We start from the raw sequence: 24049 nt of genomic DNA, 5'->3' as shown, positions 1-24049 counted from the left end.
ATAATAAATTTTGATAAACTATATAAAAAAGTTGTTTTGAATGATAATACTATTTAAGTGGAGAAACAATAGAAAAAATATGATTTACACTTAGAGATTAGTAAAGTTTTATAGTATAGTTTTTAAATACAAGTAAGTGGTAAAAGAAAAATAAATTTAGTTTATAAAGCTCAATTTTGGTTTTAAAACTTTAAAAACTAAATATAAATCAAATCTTGAACAGCAAAAAGTCCATTTTGCCCTTTTATAAATATTTTTAACGCTTTTAAAGCGTACGAACTATCGTTCTTCGCTGAAAACAAAACACAAAACCTCAGATAAAACTCCATCCTCTCCAACAGCCGTTCTTCTACAGTTCTCAAGAGAGGAGAGCCGGTAGAAACACAATCAGACAGAAGCGAAGAAGATTTTCCCAAATGCTGGAATCATGAAGTTTATGGCTTCAAACGCACTAAATTCCATACAATTATCGCATCCAATCCTTCCTTCCACCACATCTCTCGGTCGAATTCAGCTACTTCCTTCATGTTCTTCTTCGTGTAGCAACCATGGTTCAGCTACCAAAACTCGTTCCAGACACCGCAGTATTACTTTCCCTAAGTTCCGACAGCACAGAGTTTTCACTCCGAAAGCTTCAAGTTCGGATACAGACGCGGTGGTAGCATCCGCAAATGTAGAGGAAGACGACGAGTCTGCTCAGCTATTCGAGGTTTTTTTCTTCTTCTTCTTCTTCTAATTTCAGCGTATGTTTTTGGCGTCGGCTTATCGACTAAGTGGAAGAGGCAGAAATGTTAGTCGAGGTTGATCGAAAGAGAGCTGTTCTTTAGTTCCTTAAATTGAAACTTATGTTTAGGACACGAACTTGTACTTGACGATTAAAACTTAAAAGTAACAATCACATGGAAGGTGTTTGTTGCGTTGGCGATTTTTTAAGTCTTAACTTTGACTATGTTTGTTGAGAAGACATCATTATGTGTAATGAAGACGAACAGATTAGTCATATAATTTTCTCTCAGAGATTCAATGTGTGTGCACTTATATTGATTTATCAACTATTGAAGTACTTTCTTTTTTTAGTGGGCGACAGTCAATACTAATTTGATTCTCTAACTTTTTTTCTTTATTAATCTCACATATGTCAGTCTTGAGTTTTTCAGAAATTAAAGGATGCTGAGAGACAACGGATAAATAAGTTGGAAGAACTTCAGAGGAAGGCGAATTTGCAATTAGAAAGGCAGCTTGTATTGGCTTCTAGTTGGAGTAGGGCCTTACTGACCATGCGTGGAAAATTAAAGGGAACTGAGTGGGATCCTGAAAATTCGCACAAAATTAATTTTAGTGATTTTTGGACACTGCTTAATTCGAGCAATGTCCAGTTTGTTGAATACTCAAATTACGGTCAGACAATGTCAGGTACTCACAGTATATCCTCTTTATATTTTAGAAGGCCTGGAAGTTTCTTCAAGTACTCACAGTATATCCTTTTTTTGCTGTAATAGGCTGGATTTCGTTCTCATTGTATTATGTTCCTTACTTCTAGTCTTATTTGGGATATGATGTTTTGGTGCTAAGGGGGTGTCAACCTAGTATCTCGTCCGGGTGCACCTTCTGATCCCATAGTTTTTTCTTTTTACTTTGAGTTCTTATTATTAATAAAGAAGTTTTTCTCCGTTTTAAAGAAAAAAAGGAAAAGAAAAAGGAAAAGAAAGACTACAATTACAAAAATGAAAGGGTCCCTATAATTACAAATTTCTAGAGCCTTTAAAGATATTTAAATTAGCTTTCAAAAACCTTGCTGTTCCATGTCTTCAGCAATTGATTGTTAGTTATGTATTCAAGAAGCTTTTGTTCAGCGATCTTGGTAGTAGGGTCTAATGGTTATTTTCTGAAAAGTTTCTGACGGTTGATTGTGATGCTTGTGCAGTCATTTTACCTTATTACAAGGATGAAACAGGTGGAAGTGCGAAGAACGAAATCATTTTCCGGCGTCATGTGATTGATCGTATGCCGATTGATTGTTGGAATGATGTCTGGAAGAAGTTACATCAACAAATAGTAAACGTTGATGTAATTAATGTGGATGCAGTCCCTGCAGAAGTCTATTCATCTGTTGCCACTGCAGTGGTTTGGTCTATGCGGCTAGCACTCTCTGTTGCATTGTATCTTTGGATTGATAACTTGACGAGGCCAATATATGCAAAGTTGATACCTTGTGATTTGGGAGTGCCAAAAACCTTACCTAACCTACCTATCAAACGCAGTTTACTTGGATCTTTAGGGAAGAGTCGGTAAGTAGATATCCTGGATCACTGTTTTTTCAATTTTTATAGGGATGTGTCTGAGTAATGTAAATTTTGTCCATTTGGTTGACAATTCTGCTAAGGCTGTACCATAGGCTCTGGTTCTCTTATTTTCTGTAGTAGTCTCCAATTTCTCTCACACAGAATGCTCAAAAAGCAGTGTTGTGCTCTTGTGCCGATGCACAACACTTTCATCTCTCTTAAAGGAAGGTGTCTTTTTTGTTTTTCTGTTGGCTTTAGAATAAAGAATCCCAGAAACATGTGTTGTTACGTATTCATGTAGTAATGATTATCTTTCGTGCCACTTGGAATTTGATTTGTATTCTAAAACTTTATGGTTTTTAAACAGGGCAAAATTTATATCAGCAGAAGAAACTACTGGAGTCTCTTTCAGTGATTTTGCTGGGCAGGAGTACATAAAGCGGGAGTTGCAAGAGATTGTACAAATTCTCAAAAATGATGAAGACTTCCAAGACAAGGGCATCTATTGTCCAAAAGGAGTACTACTCCATGGGCCTCCTGGAACTGGTAAAACCCTGCTAGCTAAAGCTATCGCTGGTGAAGCTGGACTTCCATTCTTTGCTGCAAATGGAACGGATTTTGTAGAGGTGAGGTTTGTTGCTCATCCAAGTTAAAAAATGGAAGGGAAAGGGTACACAATATGACTATAATTAGCTTTAGCAAAATGTGGAAGAGTCACTATAATTATAAAAATTTGAGTCAAAAGTACACATAAAAAGGGCCAGTCATCTTGTTTGCCATCCCTCCTTTTCAGTCTGTTGGTTTGTTTATAAAAACTCATGGCATTTCCCAGTCCTTTTGCTGTTCTTTTTTCCTGTTATGGTAAATCGTAGCAAGAAGGTGTGGTTATTATAATACACATTTTATTTATTGAAGATCAAATTATACCATGGCAGTATAAATATTGCATCCTGAGGTCAAATGTAAAACGCTTATTCTGCACAAGGCTTAGGCTTTTGGATGCAGCATCTGAGTTCATTCTGGTTACTCTTTTTGGATTGAACTGAGTAGGTTGGTTAATTATAAGATATTTAAATTGTTGAAACATGAATAAAAATGTTAAATCGCAGTTTGACTCAAAAGCTTAAGCTGATGGGTTATGGTAAGTTTAATTATATCAACAATTTAACACTCCCATCACTTATGGGTTAGAAGTTTCGTAGAAGACTTAACAAGTGAAAATCAATATTAATTGGAGAGGTAATGAAAATATAGGGTTTGAACACATGACCTCTTGGTTGTTGTTGTTAACTCAAAAGTATAAGCGGTGATGAATTATGGTAAACTTAATTATATCAATAGTTTAACAAAAATTCATTGTTTAAATGTGATCAACGTAATGAAAATATTGGGGTTTGAACACATGACCTCCTAGTTTGATACTGTTAGAATTAGTACTTTTGGAAAGAATAAAATATACTTTTGGAAAAAATAAAATATAAGATTTTATTTCCTAAATATTTCCTAAATCTTTTCCTTTCTTATTCCTATTGTACTCTATTTATACTCCCTTTGTACCTATTGTTTTTGTTCATAAGAAAAATAATAAAAACTAAAGTATCGTGGTTTTTCTCCCGGTTCTCGGGTTTCCACGTAAGTCTCGGGTTGTTGTTAATTGCTTTCAATATGGTATCAGAGCAAAGCAATAACGAAACCCTAGAAAATAACCTGGGAGAAACCCAGATCGAAACTGACCCCGTCACCGCCGCCGCCGCCGCCGCCGCCGGAATCTCCGCCGCCGTGGACGCCGCCGTCGCCGCCGCCATGGAGAAACTGCTCCAGAACCTACAGAAACCGCCGATCTACCCAACGGGAGTGGTTCCGCAGCCGTACGCGCCGCCGTTTGACCAGAAGTTGATTCACGCGCCGCTCGTGTCCGGCGCGTGGGCCCACGCGCCGCCGCCGTTTCACGTCACCGCCCATCCCGTTCCCTTCTACGCGCCGTCGGATGTCCAGCCGTCAAACCCTTCCGGCCATCCGCATCCTCATGCGCCATCTACGAGCTCCGGACAGCATCCCTCAACCGTAAATCTGTCAAATCAGTATAGTAAGCAGCAGCTGTACGTTGACCCTTTACAGCAACCGCTGTTTTCTGGTAACGGAATTGATCAACCCCAAAACAGATCGGACATTGAAGCGGGCGAATCTTCAACGCATTCCAAACCAACCGAGTTGCCGATGTATTCCAAGAACCCGGTAACTTCGTTCCCTAATTCACAGTCAAATTATATAACTGGTTCTTTGGGTTCGTCTACAGGGAATTTTTCAGGCGAAAAATTAAATGGTCAAAATTATTTTTCTTGGTCACAATCAATAAAGATGTTCCTCGAAGGTCGATACCAGTTCGGATTCTTAACTGGAGAGATTGTACGTCCTCCACCAGGAGACGCCTTGGAACGACTCTGGAAAGGAGAGGACTCACTTATTCGGTCCATGCTGATTAATAGTATGGAACCACAGATCGGCAAGCCTTTACTATATGCAACCACAGCAAAAGATTTGTGGGATACAACTCAGACCCTTTACTCGAAACGACAGAATGCCTCTCGGTTATATACACTGCGAAAACAGGTCCATAATTGCAAACAAGGGACCCTGGACGTAACTACCTATTTTAACAAGCTCTCTCTCCTCTGGCAAGAGATGGATTTGTGCAGAGAGACAGTTTGGGACACACCAAATGACAGTACACAATATGCTAAACTTGAAGAGGCTGACCGTGTTTATGACTTCCTTGCAGGACTTAATCCCAAATTTGATAATGTTTGTGGTCGTATACTCGGACAAAGACCTCTTCCCTCCCTAATGGAAGTTTGTTTTGAAGTCCGCCTGGAAGAGGATCGCACTAATGCCATGGGTGTATTGACTACCCCTACCATCGACTCCGCAGCCTTTAGCGCTCGGTCCTCAAATCATGACAGTGACAAGAATAATGGGAAGTCAATTCCTGTGTGTGAGCACTGCAAGAAACAATGGCACACCAAGGATCAGTGTTGGAAACTCCACGGTCGTCCCCCAGGAGGTAAGAAACGATCCTCCAACGAGAAACAGAACTCAGGACGTGCCTACATTAGTGAGACTACACCTGCTAGCACTTCTCAATCAACTGATCCTACTGTGAGCCAGACCAAGACTCCGACTCTGGGTGCCATTGCTCAGTCAGGTATGCCTCAGTCCCTTGGGCTTATTAGCGTTGATGGGAAGAATCCCTGGATCTTAGACTCGGGGGCTACAGATCACTTGACAGGTTCTTCAGAACACTTTATCTCATATGCCCCGTGTGCCGGTAATGAAAAAATCCGAATAGCCGATGGCTCTCTAGCTCCGATCGCTGGCAAAGGACAAATAGTTCCCTTTGACGGTTTTGCTCTCCAGAATGTTTTGCATGTCCCTAAACTGTCTTACAATTTGTTATCTATAAGCAAGATCACTCGTGAGTTGCATTGTAAAGCTATCTTCTTACCTGAATCGGTTTATTTTCAGGACATGAGCTCGGGGAGGACGATTGGCACTGCCCGGCATAGCAGGGGACTTTACATCCTTGATGATGATACCTCATGTAGTAGTTTGTCTAGGGTTAGTTTACTGTCATCCTACTTTAGCACTTCTGAACAAGACTGTATGTTGTGGCATTTTCGACTGGGCCACCCAAACTTTACATATATGCAACATTTATTTCCCCACCTTTTTTCTAAAGTTGATGTCTCTTTTCTATCTTGTGATGTGTGTATCCGGGCAAAACAACATCGAGTCTCTTTTCCCTCACAACCATATAAACCTACACAACCGTTTAACCTCATCCATAGTGACGTTTGGGGTCCTTCCAAGGTCACCACCTCCTCGGGAAAGCGGTGGTTTGTAACTTTCATTGATGACCATACCCGTCTCACCTGGGTCTACCTTATCTCAGATAAATCCGAGGTTCCATCCATTTTCCAAAACTTCTATCATACTATCAAAACACAATTTCATACAAAAATTGCAATTCTTCGAAGTGATAATGGTCGGGAATTCCAAAACCATAACCTTAGTGAATTTCTAGCCTCCAAGGGGATTGTTCACCAAACCTCATGTGCCTACACTCCTCAACAAAATGGAGTGGCCGAACGAAAAAACCGACACCTTGTGGAAGTAGCCCGTTCACTTATGCTTTCCACTTCCCTTCCATCATACCTGTGGGGAGATGCTATTCTTACAGCTGCTCACTTAATCAATAGAATGCCTTCTCGTATCCTCCACCTTCAGACTCCCTTAGATTGTCTTAAGGAGTCTTACCCCTCTACTCGTCTTGTTTCTGAGGTTCCTCTTCGTGTGTTTGGGTGCACCGCCTATGTCCATAATTTCGGCCCTAATCAGACCAAATTTACCCCTCGGGCTCAGGCCTGTGTGTTTGTTGGGTATCCCCTTCACCAACACGGTTATAAATGTTTTCACCCGCCGTCTAGGAAATATTTTGTCACTATGGACGTTACTTTCTGTGAAAACCGACCCTACTTTCCTGTTAGCCATCTTCAGGGGGAGAATGTGAGTGAAGAGTCTAACAACACCTTTGAATTTGTTGAACCTACTCTTATTACCGTGTCTGACATTGATCCTCATCCCATAATCTTACCCACAAACCAAGTTCCCTGGAAAACATATTACAGGAGGAATCTCAGAAAGGAAGTTGGGTCCCCTACTAGTCAACCGCCGGCTCCAGTCCAAAATTTCGAACCTCCTCGAGACCAAGGTATGGAAAACCCTACAAAACCTTGTACTAATAATACAATGAGTGAGAATGACAAGTCTGATATTGCTTTTCTTGAAAATATGGAAGAAAAGAACTGTGATGATGAGACTGAGGTTAGAATAGAAACCAGTAACGATGAAGCTGAACAGGGTCATACAAGAAAACTTGATGAGTATGATCCCTCTCTTGACATTCCAATTGCATTGAGAAAAGGTACCAGATCATGCACTAAACATCCCATTTGCAACTATGTTTCCTATGATAATCTCTCTCCACAGTTTAGAGCGTTTACAGCAAACCTTGACTCTACCATAATACCGAAAAATATCTACACTGCTCTAGAGTGTCCTGAATGGAAGAATGCTGTTATGGAAGAGATGAAGGCTCTCGAAAAGAATAGAACTTGGGAGATCTGTGCTCTACCCAAGGGACATAAAACTGTAGGATGCAAATGGGTATTCTCTCTCAAATACAAAGCAGATGGTACGCTTGATAGACACAAGGCAAGGTTAGTTGCAAAGGGGTTCACTCAAACCTATGGTATTGACTATTCGGAAACTTTTTCTCCAGTTGCTAAATTGAATACTGTTAGAGTCCTGCTATCTGTTGCTGTGAACAAAGATTGGCCTCTATACCAGCTGGATGTTAAGAATGCTTTTTTGAATGGAGACCTTGTGGAGGAAGTCTACATGAGCCCCCCACCAGGATTTGAAGCCCAATTTGGTCAGGAGGTGTGTAAACTCCAAAAATCTCTATATGGTCTGAAACAGTCTCCGAGAGCATGGTTTGACAGATTCACTACCTTTGTCAAGTCCCAAGGGTACAGTCAAGGGCACTCTGACCATACTTTATTTACAAAGGCTTCCAAAACAGGAAAGATAGCTATTCTAATTGTTTATGTGGATGACATTGTTTTGACTGGAGATGATCAAACAGAAATCAGTCAACTAAAGCAGAGAATGGGTGATGAATTTGAAATCAAAGACTTGGGCAATCTGAAATATTTCCTTGGAATGGAGGTGGCTAGATCAAAAGAAGGTATTTCCGTGTCTCAGAGAAAATACACCCTTGATTTGCTAACCGAGACAGGTATGTTGGGATGTCGTCCTGCTGATACTCCTATTGAATTCAACTGTAAACTAGGAAACTCTGATGATCAAGTTCCAGTTGATAAAGAACAATATCAGCGCCTTGTAGGTAAATTAATTTACTTATCCCATACTCGTCCGGATATTTCCTTTGCTGTGAGTGTTGTCAGCCAGTTTATGCAGGCTCCCTATGAGAAACATATGGAAGCTGTTAACAGAATCTTGAGATACTTGAAAAATACACCTGGTAAAGGGTTGATGTTTAGAAAAACAAATAGAAAGACCATTGAGGCATATACTGACTCAGATTGGGCAGGATCTGTTATTGATAGAAAGTCTACATCCGGTTATTGTACCTTTGTTTGGGGCAATATTGTAACTTGGAGGAGTAAGAAGCAAAGTGTTGTGGCCAGGAGCAGTGCTGAGGCTGAATACAGAGCTATGAGTCTGGGAATATGTGAGGAAATTTGGCTCCAGAAAGTCTTGTCAGATCTTCATCAGGAATGTGAGACACCATTGAAGCTTTTTTGTGATAATAAAGCCGCTATTAGTATTGCTAACAACCCAGTGCAACATGATAGAACTAAACATGTTGAGATTGATCGGCATTTCATCAAAGAAAGACTTGACAGTGGAAGCATATGCATTCCGTACATTCCTTCAAGCCAACAGATTGCTGATGTTCTTACCAAGGGGCTTCTCCGACCACACTTCGACCTTTGCGTTAGCAAGTTGGGACTCATTGATATTTACCTCCCAACTTGAGGGGGAGTGTTAGAATTAGTACTTTTGGAAAGAATAAAATATACTTTTGGAAAAAATAAAATATAAGATTTTATTTCCTAAATATTTCCTAAATCTTTTCCTTTCTTATTCCTATTGTACTCTATTTATACTCCCTTTGTACCTATTGTTTTTGTTCATAAGAAAAATAATAAAAACTAAAGTATCGTGGTTTTTCTCCCGGTTCTCGGGTTTCCACGTAAGTCTCGGGTTGTTGTTAATTGCTTTCAATAGATACCATGTCATATCACCTGTTAACTCAAAAGTATAAGTGGTGATGGCTTATGGTAAATTTAATTATATCAATAGTTTAATAAAAATTCATTGTTTAAATGTGATCAATGTACTTGATGAAAGGCAGGCAATGAACTAAAAACGTTAGCAATTTGTTACTTGTTTCCTCAGATGTTTGTGGGAGTGGCAGCCTCCCGTGTGAAGGATCTTTTTGCTAGTGCCAGATCATATGCACCTTCCATTATATTTATTGATGAGATAGATGCCATTGGTAGCAAACGTGGTGGACCTGATATTGGTGGAGTAAGGAATTTCTTCATTCTATTTTCTAAATATCGTGTTTACCTCGAACTTTCCCACTGCTTTTATATTTGTTTTTTTCATTTTTCTGCCATATGTATTTGTGATGACTACATGGAAGTGAATCTGAAATTCATTTTATATGACATCTTATTTCTCAGCTGCAAACAATTCTTGACTCTCTGTTTGTGTCTCCCTCTGTCTCTCATGGGTTGGTGTAGATAAACCGAAAATGAGATAATCCTATTTTGTAAGATTTAGAACGGGTGCAATCACATCGCATATTGGCCTTTTATTCTGCAATCCATTCTCTTGTAGGTTTCAGATTGAGTACAAAGTTTACTATAAGCAGGAAGTGGATGACCTTCTTGATTCTTTGTTCATAGTTCATCTTCAATTTAATATATTTGCCATTTTCAATAAGAGCTCATGCAATCTGCTGCTAAATATTAATTTTGATGTGGCCTAGAAATAATCATTATGAAAATTTTGTTGTAAGTTTGAAGTCTCAGAGCATTTAGGCCTTCTTAGGACAAGAAAGTGACACATTCTATTGTAAGAGTGAAACAAGAGATAATCATTATTAAAATAAAGCCTGATTTTTTTTACTAATTTTAGATATCCATGAGGGTCCGAACCAGTTTAAGCTTACCCTGATTAATTTGACAACGTACATGATCCTAGGAAACTCGTAGGAAATTGATTCTTAGGTAGGTGACCACCATGAATTGAACCATCTTAGTTGGTTATTGAGACCATATTTCATCTTTTACCACTAGGCTAACCCAAAACTGTAATGGGTAGCAGTTCAAGTGCATCTATAGAAACAAAGGTACTGTAAAGAAGCTTTGCTATGGAACCTTGCTTTCCACTTAGCATGCTTGAACTTGAATATTCTTTGCATGCAATATAGATTTAATACAACGTGCAATGCAGGGTGGAGCAGAAAGGGAGCAAGGCCTACTTCAAATATTGACCGAGATGGATGGATTCAAGGTTTCTACTGCACAGGTATGTAGAGAACGTGAACACATCAGTATATGATAGTATCCTAGCTGGAAATCTCCAGCAATAGAGTCTCAGCTATACTTGATATGCCCATATTTTAAAATATACTTTGTTTCCTCTCCAGCTTTCTATGACTTATTAATTTAAGTTTTGGTGAATATTCATTATTCAGTCCGTATAATGGGAGCAGGAATAGTTATTTTGAGACTATGAGAGATGGGAAGTCCAGCCAGTTACTGCAGTGGTAAACTGAAGCGAAGTCTGTACTTTTTACATCGGGAGCTGTCAATTATGGAAGTTGTGTTGTTGTAGAGAGAATTCACTATATGAGTTTCAAAATTTTCTCATTTCGATATAGTTTTCCTTTTTCTTTCTCCCTAGTCCCTATTGGAGTTTGTATTTTTATGACATTAGTTTCCGTTTTTGGAATGTTTGGTACTTGTTAAAAAAAATCTTTGTATCTGAAAAATATCAACTCTTTATGTCATGGAAAATACCAACTCTGTTTGGTCTGATCAAGATCGCACAAGTTACCTCATAAAAAAATTCATCCAATCAAGATTTTTGGGACTATTTTCTCTTTTATTTTTTTTTTAAAAAAAACTTGAAGAGTTAATTTCTGATTGTGATTGGTTAAGTCTGGATTTTTCAGGTGCTAGTTATTGGTGCAACAAATAGACTTGATATTCTTGATCCTGCTCTGTTGAGAAAGGGCCGTTTTGATAAAATTATTAGGGTTGGATTGCCATCAAAAGATGGAAGATTGGCCATATTGAAGGTATTTCAGATAGTCCGCTTGCTATTGAAGTGTCAGAAAACCCTTAAAAAGTTGTGATGTCTTATTAGGATCTATATGTTATTTATAATGCAGGTACATGCGAGAAATAAATTTTTCCGTTCCGAGGAGAATAAGGAGGCCCTACTTGAAGAAATTGCTGAGCTAACTGAGGATTTCACTGGTGCAGAATTGCAAAATATACTGTATTAATACAAAAATCTTTAAGCTATGACTATATTCAGCAAATTTTTTGTGTGTGTATTTGTGTTGGAAATAGTGAGGTTCGGTCGTGTTGAAAGCCCAAGGGTATCTAAGATTTACTTTCCTCTCTTTTTTTTTTTATTATTTTAATTAGGCTCGTGTTGCCTATAAACACTTGATGGAACCCTAGACAATCAAACACTTGATGGAATCCTAGACAATAAAAACACTTCATGGAACCCTAGCAGAAGGGACAACCATCGACGTCAGTGAAGCTATCTCGCCGCAGTTGATTCCCTGATCAATGCCGCCATGGATGAGTGGTTCCGACGTCTTTAGGACCCATCGGCCAGCCTTCTTGCCCAACCACATCCATCCAACAACGAGCAGCTGGACAGGTCCCTCACGTGCCGCCGGTTCGAGTTTCCTCATATGCACTGTCTGGCCCTCCCACGCAGCCACCCGCTCCTACACCTTCACTTATGCACTGCCGCACTTCTCTTCGTTAGGACTTGCCCAGCCACCGACCTTGGTTCAATCTTCTGTTGCTGGCGAGATCGTGCCTTCTGCTGGGTTAACTGCAAACCCTAGTGGCTGCCCCGAGGTTGGAAATCTAGCCACTCGATCTTTGAGGCAGGTGAGTCCTTAGTGCAATCATGGGTCCATGAGCAGGGTTCGTCTGTCGGTATTGCTTAACATCAGCTGGACATGCTACGATAACAAATTGCAGCAATTGAGGCAACACTAAGGACTCTGTCCAACAACCGTTTTGACCTCACCGGTGTATTTTGAAAATCCGGTAACCTCGCTCCATGCTTTTTCTTCTTCTTAGATGTCTAATCCAGTGGCACAATCTATAGGATATTTTTCCTAAGGGAGAAATTGAATGGTCAAAACTATTTTTCGTAGTCTTAGTCTATTAAAATGATCCTTGATGGGCGCCACAAGTTTGGTTTCTTGACAGGGGAGGTACCTTGTCCTAGACCGAGAGACCCTTAGAAACGGTACTGGAAAGGGGAGGACTCTCTTTTCCGATTCACATTGATCAATAATACGGAACCACGGATCGGCAAGCCATTGGTGTATGCTACAACCGCTAAGGACATTTGGGATATGACTCAACAATTGTATTGCAAGCGTCAGAAGGCCTCTTGTTTATACACTTTGCAAAAATAAGTTCATGAATGCAAACAAGGGACAAATGATGTGACATCCTTCTTTAACAAACTTTCCTTTACCTGGCATGAAATGAACTTATGCAGAGAAATTGTCTGGAATTGTCCCAATGATGGCATATAGTACTCCAGGATCAAGGACGTTGATAGGTTATATGTTTTTCTTGCAAATCTCAACCCTAAGTTTGATATTGTTTGCGGACGTATACTAAGCCAGAGACCTATACCCTCATTGATGAAGGTTTGTTCTAAGGTTCGCCTTGAGGAAGATCATACTAGTGCTATGAGTAGTCTGACAAACCCCGTTATTGATTCCGCTGCCTTCAATGTGAGGTCCTCTAGTCATAACAGTGAGAAGCACAGTGGAACTGGGGATCCCAGTCCAACTACACTAGGAGCTATTGCCCTGTTAGGTATACCTTAGTCCTTCAGTCTTATTAGTCTTGATGGAAAGAATCTTTAGATTCTAGACTTTGGCGCCGTTGATCATTTGACAAGATCCTCAGAACATTTTATGTCCTATATTGCATGTGTTGGTAGTGAGAAGATACAGATAACATATGGTTTCTTGGCTCCCATTGTCGATAAGGGGCTGGTTTTTCCTTTTGAAGGATTGACTTTACATAATGTGTTGCATGTGCCCCAAATTTCCTACAATCTACTTTCTATAAGCTATCTTACTCGTGAATTAAACTACAAAGGGTTATTCTTACCTAATTTTGTTTTGTTTTAGTACTTGAGCTCGGGGAGGATGATTGCTATTGCCCGGCACAGTAGGGGACTCTACTTGCTTGATGATGACGCCTCCATATTTTACTACTTCAGAAAAAGACTGTATGTTGTGGTATTTCCGTTTAGGCTACCCCAACTTTCAATATATGAAATACTTATTTCCTCATCTTTTTTCTAAAGTTGATATTTCTACCATGTCTTGTGATGTGTGTATTCGCTAAACAACATCGAGTCTCCTTTCTCTCAAAACAATATAAGCCAGCCAACCTTTCACTCTTGTCTATAGTAATGTTTGGGGACCGTCCAAGGTCACTACCTCCTCTGGCAAACGGTGGTTTGTTACCTTATTGATGACCACACCTACCTTTGGGTTTTCCTCATCTCCGACAAATCCAAAGTCACATCCACATTCTGGAACTTCTGTCACACCATAGGAATGCAATTCAATGCAAAAATTGCAATTTTACTCAATGATAATGGCTGTGAGTTTCAAAATCACACCCTTAACAAGTTTTTGTTCCCTAAGGGAATTGTCCACCAAAGTTCTTGTGCTTACACCCCTTAACAAAATGGGGTTGCTGACAGAAAGGATCGTCACCTTTTGGAAGTTGTCTGTTCACTTATGTTGTCTACTTTCTTTCCTTCCTATCTATGGGGCGATGTTGTTCTCACTGCAACTTATCTCATCAACCGAATGCCTTCTCGTATCCTACACCTCCAAACCTCCTTAGAAAGTCTCAAGGAGTTTTATCCCTCCACCCGTCTCATTTCTGATGCCCGCCTTTGCGTGTTTGGGTGCACAACCTATGTTCATAGCCATGGTTCTAACCAAACTAAATTCACCCCTTGGGCTCAGGCGTGCGTGTTTGTTGGATACTCTCTACACCAACGAGGCTATAAATGCTTTCACCTATCCTTACGTAAGTACTTTGTCTCCATGGATGTCGCCTTTCTTGAGGATTGTTCTTTCTTTCCCATTAGCCTACTTTAGGGGAAGAGTGTGAGTGAAGAGTGTAACTATGTGGTTCATTTAGAATCTACCTATCATACTCTGGTTACCTTACCTGACTCAAATTCTCACACTACAGTCCTACCTACATACCAAGTTCTTTGCAAAACCTACTATAGGAGGAATCTAAAAAAAGTACTTCTCATGTTGTTCAGTCGACCTTAGTCCAGGATTCTGAACCTTTACGAGATCAATGTATGACTGATTCCATCGACTTACATATTAATAACAGAATGAGTGAGAATGACAGGTTCGAGATGAATTCCACTAATGCACATACTAAAAATAAGGTGGGTGAGAATAACGGATCTACAAATAACGGGTTCGAAACAGCTGTCCCCGAAGATATGGTTGAGAAAGGCAGTGTTGATAAGGCCATTACAGATAGAGAGGCCAGGGTTGATGAAAATGAGGTCGTTGCAGAATCTACTGAAAACGATACCAAACAGGACCATTAAGGAAACATTAGTAAGTATGATCCTTCTTTGAATCTTCCTCTTGAGCTGAGGAAAGACACTAGGTTCTGTACAAAGCACTCCATCTCTAACTATGTTTCATTAGAGAACCTCTTACCTTAGTTAAGAGCCTTCACTGCCAGCCTCGACTCTACTACAATACCCAAGAATATCCACCTTGCCTTAGAGTCCTTGAGTGGAAGACTGCTGTCATGGAAGAAATGAGAGTCTTGGAAAAGAACAAGACTTGAGATCTATGCACACTCCCTAGGGACTCAAGACTGTGCGATGCAAATGAGTGTTTGCACTCAAGTACAGAGCAGATGGTATCCTTAACAGACATAAGGCTAGGGTAGTTGCAAAATGGTTCACTCAAACTTATGAGGTTGGCTATTCTGAGACATTTTCCCTTGTTGCAAAGTTTAATACTGTTAGAGTCTTGTTGTCAGTTGCAGTAAATAAAGACTAGCCCCTATATCAACTTGATGTTAAGAATGTGTATACAGGATTTGAAGCTCAGTTTGATAATCAGGTTTGCAAGCTTCGGAAGTCTTTGTACGGGTTGAAACAGCCACTAAGTGCTTGGTTTGATAGGCTTACCACTTTCGTCAAGTCTATAGGATACAATGAAGGGCACTCTGGTCACATTTTGTTCACAAAAGTCTCAAAGGTCGGGAAAATTGCAGTATCGATTGTCTATATGGATGACATGGTGCTATCTGGGGATGACACAGTTGGGATCATCCAACTAAAAAAGAGAGATTATGAGTTTGAAATTGAAGACTTAGAGAATTAGAAGTACTTCCTTGGGATGGAGGTTGCTAGGTCCAGAGAGGGCATCTTTGTGCCCAAAAGAAAGTAAACCCTTGGTTTATTAGCGAAACAGGTATGATGGAATGTCTTGCTGATACGTCCATTAAGTTCAATCCAAACTCGGAAATTTAGGTGACAAGATTCCTGTTGATAAAGAGAAATATCAGTGCCTTGTGGGAAAGCTTATTTACTTGTCTCACACTAGTTCTAACATCTCTAATGTTGTGAGTACTGTCAGTCAGTTCATGCAGGCTCCTTATGAAGGCCACATGGAGGCAATTAACGGATTTTCTGAGGTATTTCAAAGCAACTCTCGGTATGGTTGAGGTTTAGGAAGACCGACAGAAGGTGTATTGAGGCCTATACTGACTCTGACTAGGCAGGATCTATTGTTGGTAGAAAATCCACCTCGAGATGTTGCATCATTATGTGGGGAATTTTTTTTACTTGGAGAAATAAGAAGCAAGGAGTTATGGCTCGAAGCAGCACTGAAAACGAATATAGGACTATGAGTTTGGGAATCTGTGAGGAAATTTGGCTCCAGAAGGTGTTGTCTGATCTTCGTCAGGACTATGAGGTGACTACGAAACTATTTTGCAATAACAAGGCTGCCATTAGCATTGCCAATAACCTGGTCCAACATAACAAAACCAAACTTGTGGAGACAGATAGACACTTTATCAAGGAGAGACAGAACAGTGGTAGCATCTGCATCCCCTACGTATCCTCGAGCCAACATATTGCTGATATAATAACAAAGGGGCTCCTCAGGCAAAATTTTGATTCATGTGTTAGCAAGTTAGGTCTTTCCGATATTTACGTTCCAACTTGAGGGGAAGTGTTAGAAATAGTGGGCTTGGGTCATGTTGAAAGCCCAAGGATAGTTGAGATTTACTTTGTCCTAATTTTTTATTATTTTAATTAGGCTCGTGTTGCCTATGAATATTTTTCCCTTTGTACCTTTATTATCATAAGAAAATAATAAGAAATATTAACATCGTGGTTTTTCTTCCTGTATCATGGTTTTCACATAAATTTATGTTTGTCCTACATCTCTACTTTCAATAATTTTACGTTTGAGGATATTTATATATTTTAAAATGTCAACAGAAATGAAGCTGGAATTTTGACTGCTAGAAAGGATCAGGACTATATTGAACGTGAAGAGTTGCTTGAAGCATTAAAAAGGGTTAGTACGTGTTTGCTTGTCTCACTCCCGCCAATTTTTAGGAGCTTAGATATGGCACTTTTCCCTTGTAAAAGGATGATAATAAACACATTACACTAATTTTTATTGGATAGACGTATTATCAACAATTGTCTTTCAATGGTTTGCAGCAAAAGGGTACGTTTGAAACTGGTCAGGAAGATAGTACTGAAATTCCGGAAGATTTGAAACTAAGATTGGCGTATAGGGAAGCAGCTGTTGCTATTCTGGCTTGCTATTTACCAGATACCCACCGCTCATTCATTGAGGTAGAGTTGTCATCTTGTTTCGAAGTTTTTGTAACGTTTCCTTGGTAAAGAAGAAGTGCGTTAACTATTTTCATTCTTATCCTTGCAGACAAATATAAAGTCAATCCGTAGTCGGCCAAATATGCATTATGATGAAACTCCAGGGAGAGTGTTCTCAAGAAAAATAGATTATGTTAATTCCATTGTGCGTGCATGTGCTCGTAAGTTATATGTGATGCTTATGCTTTACCTTTATAATTTTCTGTGGGTAATTTTTCCATTTGGAGTTGCTACGTGTGGTGAAATTGAGCTTTGGGTAAATTGTAAAACCACCCCACTGGTATTTTTAATAATTGCACCCTTAAACTATCAAGTATAAAAATTAAACCCCAAAATTCTCGGTGTAAAAATTGGATCCTTAAGCTTCCGATGTTAAAAATGTAGAAGTTCAGCTGCTTTGGTTGAGTGTGACATGGGGGTGTTTCCTCCGTTTTGGTCTGCCTCTGGGACATTAGAAAGCGTTTGTTATGGGATCTGATTTTGTGTAAGATTTATAGGAGACTTTTATTAAATGTTGATAGTTCATTTCAAAATGTGAAATTAAATCGATTATGCTTCCAGGTAATCTCTTGGACGTTGGCACTATCGGAAATAATGTTAGAATTACTAGTTTATTCACTGGTTTTATGTAAATTTTTAATACTTGCTTTCTGGATTTCTCACAGCACGGGTAATTGAGGAGGAAATGTTTGGGATTGATAACTTGTGTTGGATCTCTTCAAAGGCTACGACAGAAGCTGCAAAGTTGGCAGATCTTTTGATTCTGCAGACGGGGATGACAGCTTTTGGTAAAGCATACTACAGGCATCCTGGCGATCTTGTTCCAAATGTTTGTCTGCATAATTGAAGCTTAATACTCTTGAAGTCTTCATGACAGTAGTTTTCTCGACAATAAGTATTTCATTAACCCCGTTAATTTGAATACTTTCTACAGCTTGCACCCAAACTTGAAGCACTTCGTGAGGAATACTTGCGTTATGCTGTGGAAAAATGTTTTTCTATTTTGAGAGAATACCACTCCGCTGTAGAGACAATCACAGGTCATATTGTTTTATGTAATTCTTTATTCTAATACATGTAACAATGGTGGACTGTTGAATGATCTTCACAATAATTAAACTTAAATATTGAGATGCGACTAGAGATTGACGAAGTTGATTTCTTTCAAGTAAGGAATCGGTATCATCTAAGTTCTATCACTTATTGAACATGTGGCATTTGTATTATGCAGATATTTTACTTGAGAAGGAAGTGATTAAAGCTGCGGAAATTTGGGACATATTTGAAAAGGCTCCTCGACTTCCACAGGTGTTTTTTCTTGACTTCAGAAAATTGTATTTCTGTTATTGGGAAATTATCATAGTTTGCTTACTTTCACATGGTAATTATTCGATTTCTTTCTCTCTCTCTCTCTCTCTCGGATGAAAATTCTCTTTTGTTATTTTCTAATTGCATATATCGAAAAAATGGGCTGTCTTTGTTAATCACCAATCAACTCAAAAACTTAAGTTGATGAGTTATTTAATATTATATCAATACCCTAACACTCTCCTTTACCTATGGGAGTTCTGAGAGATTTTATATAGGAAGGGGTGGAGGAAGGTCACAAACCTCATTTGGTCAACTGGGAAGCGGTGGGGCACTCGGTGAGTTAAGGGGTTTAGAGATCGATAATCTAAGATTCCGCAAATAGAGCCTTGTTGGCCAAGTGGCTTTGACGCTTTCCCCTCGAGTCCGATTCTTTATAGCTTAGGATTATTGAGAGTAAGCATGGTACCCATCTTTTTGAGTGGATGGCGAAAGGAGTTATAAGAACACATCGTAATCCTTGGAAAGATATTTCTCTTGAGTTTTCAACTTTTTCCCAATTCGCCCATTGTTTTGTGGGGGAGGATAAGGATACGTATTGGTGGGAGGATAAGTGGGTGACTCCTTATTCATGCATCTTTATCATTTATCCACTTCTAAAAATTGTCTAATATCGAATCTTCTGGTCAGGCCTGATAACTTTGTGTCCTTGTCTTTTGGGTTCTGCCGCAATTTGACTAATAGGGAAACGACAGAGGTTGCCTCTCTTCTTTCTTTGGTTGAGGGATGTAGTCTTCGGGAGGGAAGGAGGGGCGTTCATGTTTGGAGTCCCAATCTGAGTCAAGTGTATTCGTGTAAGTCTTCTTTTAGTTTGTTGTTGGATCCCTCCCTCTCTAGGGAGTCTGTTTTTAATGTGGTTTGGAAGACCAAGTTTCTAAGAAAGTTAGGTTTTTGGGTTAACACCAAGGATAGGCTTGTTAGGAGGAGGTTTACTCTTATTGGGCCTTTTTGCTGCTTGCTTTGTTGAAAGGCAGAGGAAGACCTTAATCACCTTCTTGGGGATTGTCGGTATGCAAATGCTTTGTGGAGTTTGGTTTTGCAGGAATCTGTGTTAGCCATGCTGGTCATAGGGGTGTTTGTGCGACGATCAAGGAGTTTCTCCATCCATCCTTCAGAGAGGGTTTCTTTTTTCTATGGATCTTTGGGATGTGTGCTATTTTGGTCTTTGATTAGATTTTATATTTCCCTTTGGGCTTCAATTTTGAAGTCTTTTTGTAATTATTCCATTGGTGACATTCTTCTCAAATTGTCCCCCTTCTTTTAGTTGAGGTGTTTTTGTGGGCTAGGTTTTTGTATGCCCTTGTATTCTTTCATTTTTTTCTCAATGAAAATTTGGTTTTCTATTTTTTTTTAAAATCTCCTTTACCTACGGAAAGTGAAATTCAATTAGAGAGGATTTTACAAGGGTTTGAACTCAAAACCTCTTTTTTTTTTTTCTTTCGAAAAACCTTAAAACCTCATCTTCTAATGTCATGTTTTGAAACGGAGACAAGCCTCTTAAATTATTATTAATAAAAGAGTCTTAAGCTCAAAATACAAGAGTATTATACTAAGAGTAAGAGGAAAAGAGAAATTCAGTCTGCATCTACAACAAAAGCTGAAAAACAAATTCCAAATAGAAGAGATCAAGCTAAACAACATCATATCCGAAGAAATCTAATTACAAAGCATAATGCAAAATCCTCTCATAAAGAACAAAATTGAAACTAAAAACTATCAAGAGATGCAACTGGCTGCTTCAAAACTGCCTAACCAAATTAATCCATAATCTAGAGGAAGCTTGAAAATGTCTTCCACTATTCAGCATCAGCGTGAAGGATTTACTTGTCACCCATATGAAGGGAAATCCAAGACAACTCAGAAATCAAAGAATTTTTCATGACAAATCGCTCAGATGGCTAAATCTTTATGAAATTGCTCACTGAAATGCTTCATTGTGGTGCATCTTCTCTAAAGACTTTGACAGCTACAGCATCTCAGATTTCAACCTGAATTGGAGCGCTTTATCGCCCAAGTATAACCAAGAATAGGCATTGCTTGGGTGTCTAGCCTGCTTCTTGACCACCCCTTAACAGTTTCAATAGACTTTTGGTTTATCAAGGATTGTCTCTTTATTTTATATCTTATGTCGTAAAGACTGTTTGTTTGGCCTTTTAGTCCTGCTTGTTATCACTTATTTTGGTTATTTTGAATATGATGATGGCGTCAACCTAGTTGAGATGTCTGGGTGTACCTACCGATTCTTAGGTTATTTTGCTCATTGTATCTCTTTTATACTATGAGCTGTAAGTCTCATTTTTATGTAATAAGAGAGGCTTTTTTCCCTATTTAAAAAAAAAAAAAGAAAAAAATGAAACTCAGCTTCAAAAAAGATCATTATGTCTTGTAAAGAATTTTCAGCCAATTTCCTCTAGTGAAAAATAGACTAATGCATAAAGAATTTTCAGCCAAGAACACGAAAGAGCTGAACATTAGTCCAATTTTCTCAAGTGAAAAGTAGCGGGGGCTTGCTGCATAAAGATTTTCCAGCTGAAATTCATTTTTTTTCATTATTTTACTCACATATTTATTTTCTCATCCCTTATCTTTTAATTGAATTGTATGGATCTTTGTTTGATGTTTAAAGGCAAAAATTTATATGTATGCATAACCTGTCAATATATACTCCCACATTTTTCTTTAAAAAAAACAAAAATATAGTGTTCCCAAACATGTCTTTCCCTACCTTTTTGGAAAGATGTGTCACTATGTGCAAAAACATTTTTCTATGGCAAGATCTAGCTTGAGGGCTACTTGTTTTGTTTTGTTTTTTGTTTTTTTTTCTAGTTTTGGTTATTGAATTTTCTTGGGTGTCCTCTCATCTAATAGGCTTCACTACTGTTTTTGCATTTATCCTAAACATACCAATAACCTATCTGCAAATCAGACAAGGGATGCTACTAAAATTTTGAACTTGTCAGGACTACTTGTGACTTGAATTAGGGGAATCAGTCCAACATTTTTATAAGATTTGCCAGTACTGTAATGGACCAACTTCAATCTTTACATGAAGCAACAATAACAAATTTAAATAGGAAACATCGAAAAAGAAATTTCATTTTCATTAAATCAACTATATGTTTTTTCCTTTTAATATTTTTCCTACTTGAAAATGGCCAATTTTATCTGCCATGAAAATTTCCTGGACGGGTAAAAGAAGCATTGATAAAGATAAAAGTAAGCCCCAAAAGTGGAAACAAAGGGAAAATTTAAAGTGTCAGGCTCATATTTTCACGAAAAGGAGCTTCGGTGCAATCACCAAAAGCAACAGAAGGTTATTCAAGATCTTGTAGTTCAAGAGTTATTTCTGATTACTCTGCTTGGTAGATAACAAAAATGTATATTCAATGCTAATGATGTACATTGTTTTCATTCTCGTGTAACTTTCAATTATAATTAGGGATGCATGGATACTCTAACTTGTAGGAAAAATTTCACTGCTATTTCCCTTACGAAGCTACAGTTGAACAATCAAGTTCATATATCTGGTCTTTTGAATCTTATGTGCTCCTTACAACAATATGTTGGACTTCAATAAATTGGAGCCTGCATACTGTCTTTCATATATGTTTGTTTGGTTGTTAAAAACGAAGAAACATGGGAAGCAAATTCTTTCGTATTTACTCCCCCAAATGAAACATGATTACTCTTCTCAGATTGTGACCACGGGCTGATGCAATTTTGACTTTTGTTATTCAGTAATTTCACTTGTCAATGTTCAGATATTCAGTGTCTTCAAACTATTTAAGGGTATTTTTGGTTGCACCTTTATCAGCCTTCTGTGCGTCCAATTGATGAACATGGAGCTCTGCTTTATGCTGGACGGTGGGGAGTTTATGGAGTTACACTGCCTGGAAGGGTTACATTTGCACCTGGAAATGCTGGATATGCGACTTTTGGTGCCCCTCGACCTATGGAGGTACATGAAAATCTATAATGCTCAGATTTACTCCATCCATAATGTTGAATTACTGATAAATGGATCTTTCCTCTTTGAATTTGAACCCTTGTGCAGACGCAAGTTGTTAATGACGAAACATGGAAACTAATTGATAATATCTGGGACAAAAGGGTTCAGGAAATCAGAGCCAAAGCTTCAGAAGAGGTTGAAGAAGACAAAGAGAAGCCACAACTTCTGATGGCCAGTCATTTCCTTTGAATGTAATAACAAATTCCTTCATCTGTTAGCTCTCTCGCTCATTGTTATTGACCCATGCACCCATTTAAGTCTTTTTTTCTCGTTAACTGAAAAGAGATATTGCATTGAATTATTGATAATAAGAAGTATAGACAATACAAGTATGTAGTAGGACCGGGGAACCTCAAAAGACAGAAACTGAAACTACTAGACTTTGTCCTCGTAGAGTTGTTAAGAAGTCACGGCAAACTCATACATCACATTTTTTGACCAATCAAAAGCATAAAAAAAACGAACTCTATCCATTAACAACTTGTCATTCTTCATTTCTTTCTCAAAACATATACTTGTTTGTCTGAGTTTTATGACCTAATTAAAGGTGGTACTGCTAACATTAGTCCTTTACTTGCAACACTATGATAAATATCCTACAAAATAGTGAGTGTAAATCTTCTGGAATTACTCGGAAAACATATAACTGAAATACTAACCGAGTCCACTATTGAAACATTAATTTAGCCCTTGTGAACCTTATCCTGTTATTGTTTTCTTGCATTTTCTATTATACTTCATATCTGTTGCAACTCTAAAATTTTAAACGGAATAAATAGCTTTCAATTATTTGATTGGGAGGAAGAATGAAAGAAAAAGAAAATGGTTATTTCTAACTAGAACTTTGCATTGACCCCACCCAATAAAAAAGATTCTTGCCCTGAAGAAATTGTTCTGCCTTTTACGTCTCTATCTCTCATTCCTCTTTGTGTTTGTATCATAGGATCTGTACAAGGGTTCAAACTTTATTATCGTGTCATCTTTTTGATTCAGGGTTCATATTGCACACTCTTAATAACTCTTCCCTTATACTTTTCCTTTGATGCTTTCCACTTCCATGCGGGGAAGCAATTGTGATGGTTTTTGTTTACAGAGTCTTGCAGATCGTAGTGGGATCCTTAATATTTGCCGTAAATGCCAGATTCCTGAAGGTCTGGAAATTTGCATCCTTGATGATCATGTTTTACGCAGATGAGGAAGCTTTGAAAAAATGGCACATTTTAGAATTGTATTTGCTGGAGACTTCGTGGCAATAAAGATGAAGCAATAATTTTGTTTTTAGGCCGTGAGAAGTAGGTGAAGTTAAGTGGCTTCTGCAGATTATAAGTGAGTTGCTAGATTTGCCTTTCGGCCTGAGTTAGCATCAACGAGAGGGGTATTTGTTTGTATTATTATTAAATTGTATCATTTGTTCATCGGGTCTTCTGAATTTGTGTTTCGTTCACAAAGTTTTGTACACACCACATCTTATTATTCAATGAGAAATGCTTTTTTCCTTTCATCGGAAGAAGGGGATTCTGATAACTGGAAA

At 38.5% G+C, this 24049-nt stretch overlaps 1 protein-coding gene across 3 annotated transcripts; it reads left to right on the top strand.

Annotated features, from left to right (window-relative positions):
- The first annotated feature begins 290 nt into the window (after positions 1-290).
- Positions 291-24042, top strand: LOC103485274 (probable inactive ATP-dependent zinc metalloprotease FTSHI 4, chloroplastic). 3 transcript variants are annotated; one of them, XM_017043806.2, is made up of 17 exons: positions 291-709; positions 1158-1413; positions 1925-2288; positions 2650-2908; positions 9327-9458; positions 10392-10466; positions 11116-11241; positions 11335-11444; positions 16737-16815; positions 16965-17102; positions 17191-17302; positions 17807-17970; positions 18076-18181; positions 18373-18449; positions 22324-22467; positions 22564-22709; positions 23612-24042. In XM_017043806.2, exons 1-16 carry the CDS (start codon positions 428-430, stop codon positions 22705-22707), a joined length of 2568 nt encoding a protein of 855 aa, XP_016899295.1. In that variant the 5' UTR covers positions 291-427; the 3' UTR covers positions 22708-22709; positions 23612-24042. The 3 variants fall into 3 exon arrangements, with proteins under 3 accessions (XP_016899295.1, XP_050945004.1, XP_016899296.1); XM_051089047.1 differs by having other exon boundaries at positions 23587-24042; XM_017043807.2 differs by lacking the exons at positions 22324-22467; positions 22564-22709; positions 23612-24042 and adding an exon at positions 21706-21761.
- The last annotated feature ends 7 nt before the right edge of the window (positions 24043-24049 follow it).

This window comes from Cucumis melo, chromosome 8 (genome assembly GCF_025177605.1).
Source record: "Cucumis melo cultivar AY chromosome 8, USDA_Cmelo_AY_1.0, whole genome shotgun sequence".
Lineage (NCBI taxonomy): Eukaryota > Viridiplantae > Streptophyta > Magnoliopsida > Cucurbitales > Cucurbitaceae > Cucumis > Cucumis melo.
This window is presented reverse-complemented; position numbering and strand designations above follow the sequence as displayed.

Bases quoted from the DNA above. Each gene is read 5' to 3' on its own strand.
- LOC103485274 (XM_017043806.2), top strand. From the start codon at position 428: ATGAAGTTTATGGCTTCAAACGCACTAAATTCCATACAATTATCGCAT. The intron at 2,289-2,649 runs GTAAGTAGATAT...GTTTTTAAACAG, and splicing joins GGATCTTTAGGGAAGAGTCG to GGCAAAATTTATATCAGCAG. The intron at 10,467-11,115 runs GTATGTAGAGAA...TGGATTTTTCAG, and splicing joins TCAAGGTTTCTACTGCACAG to GTGCTAGTTATTGGTGCAAC.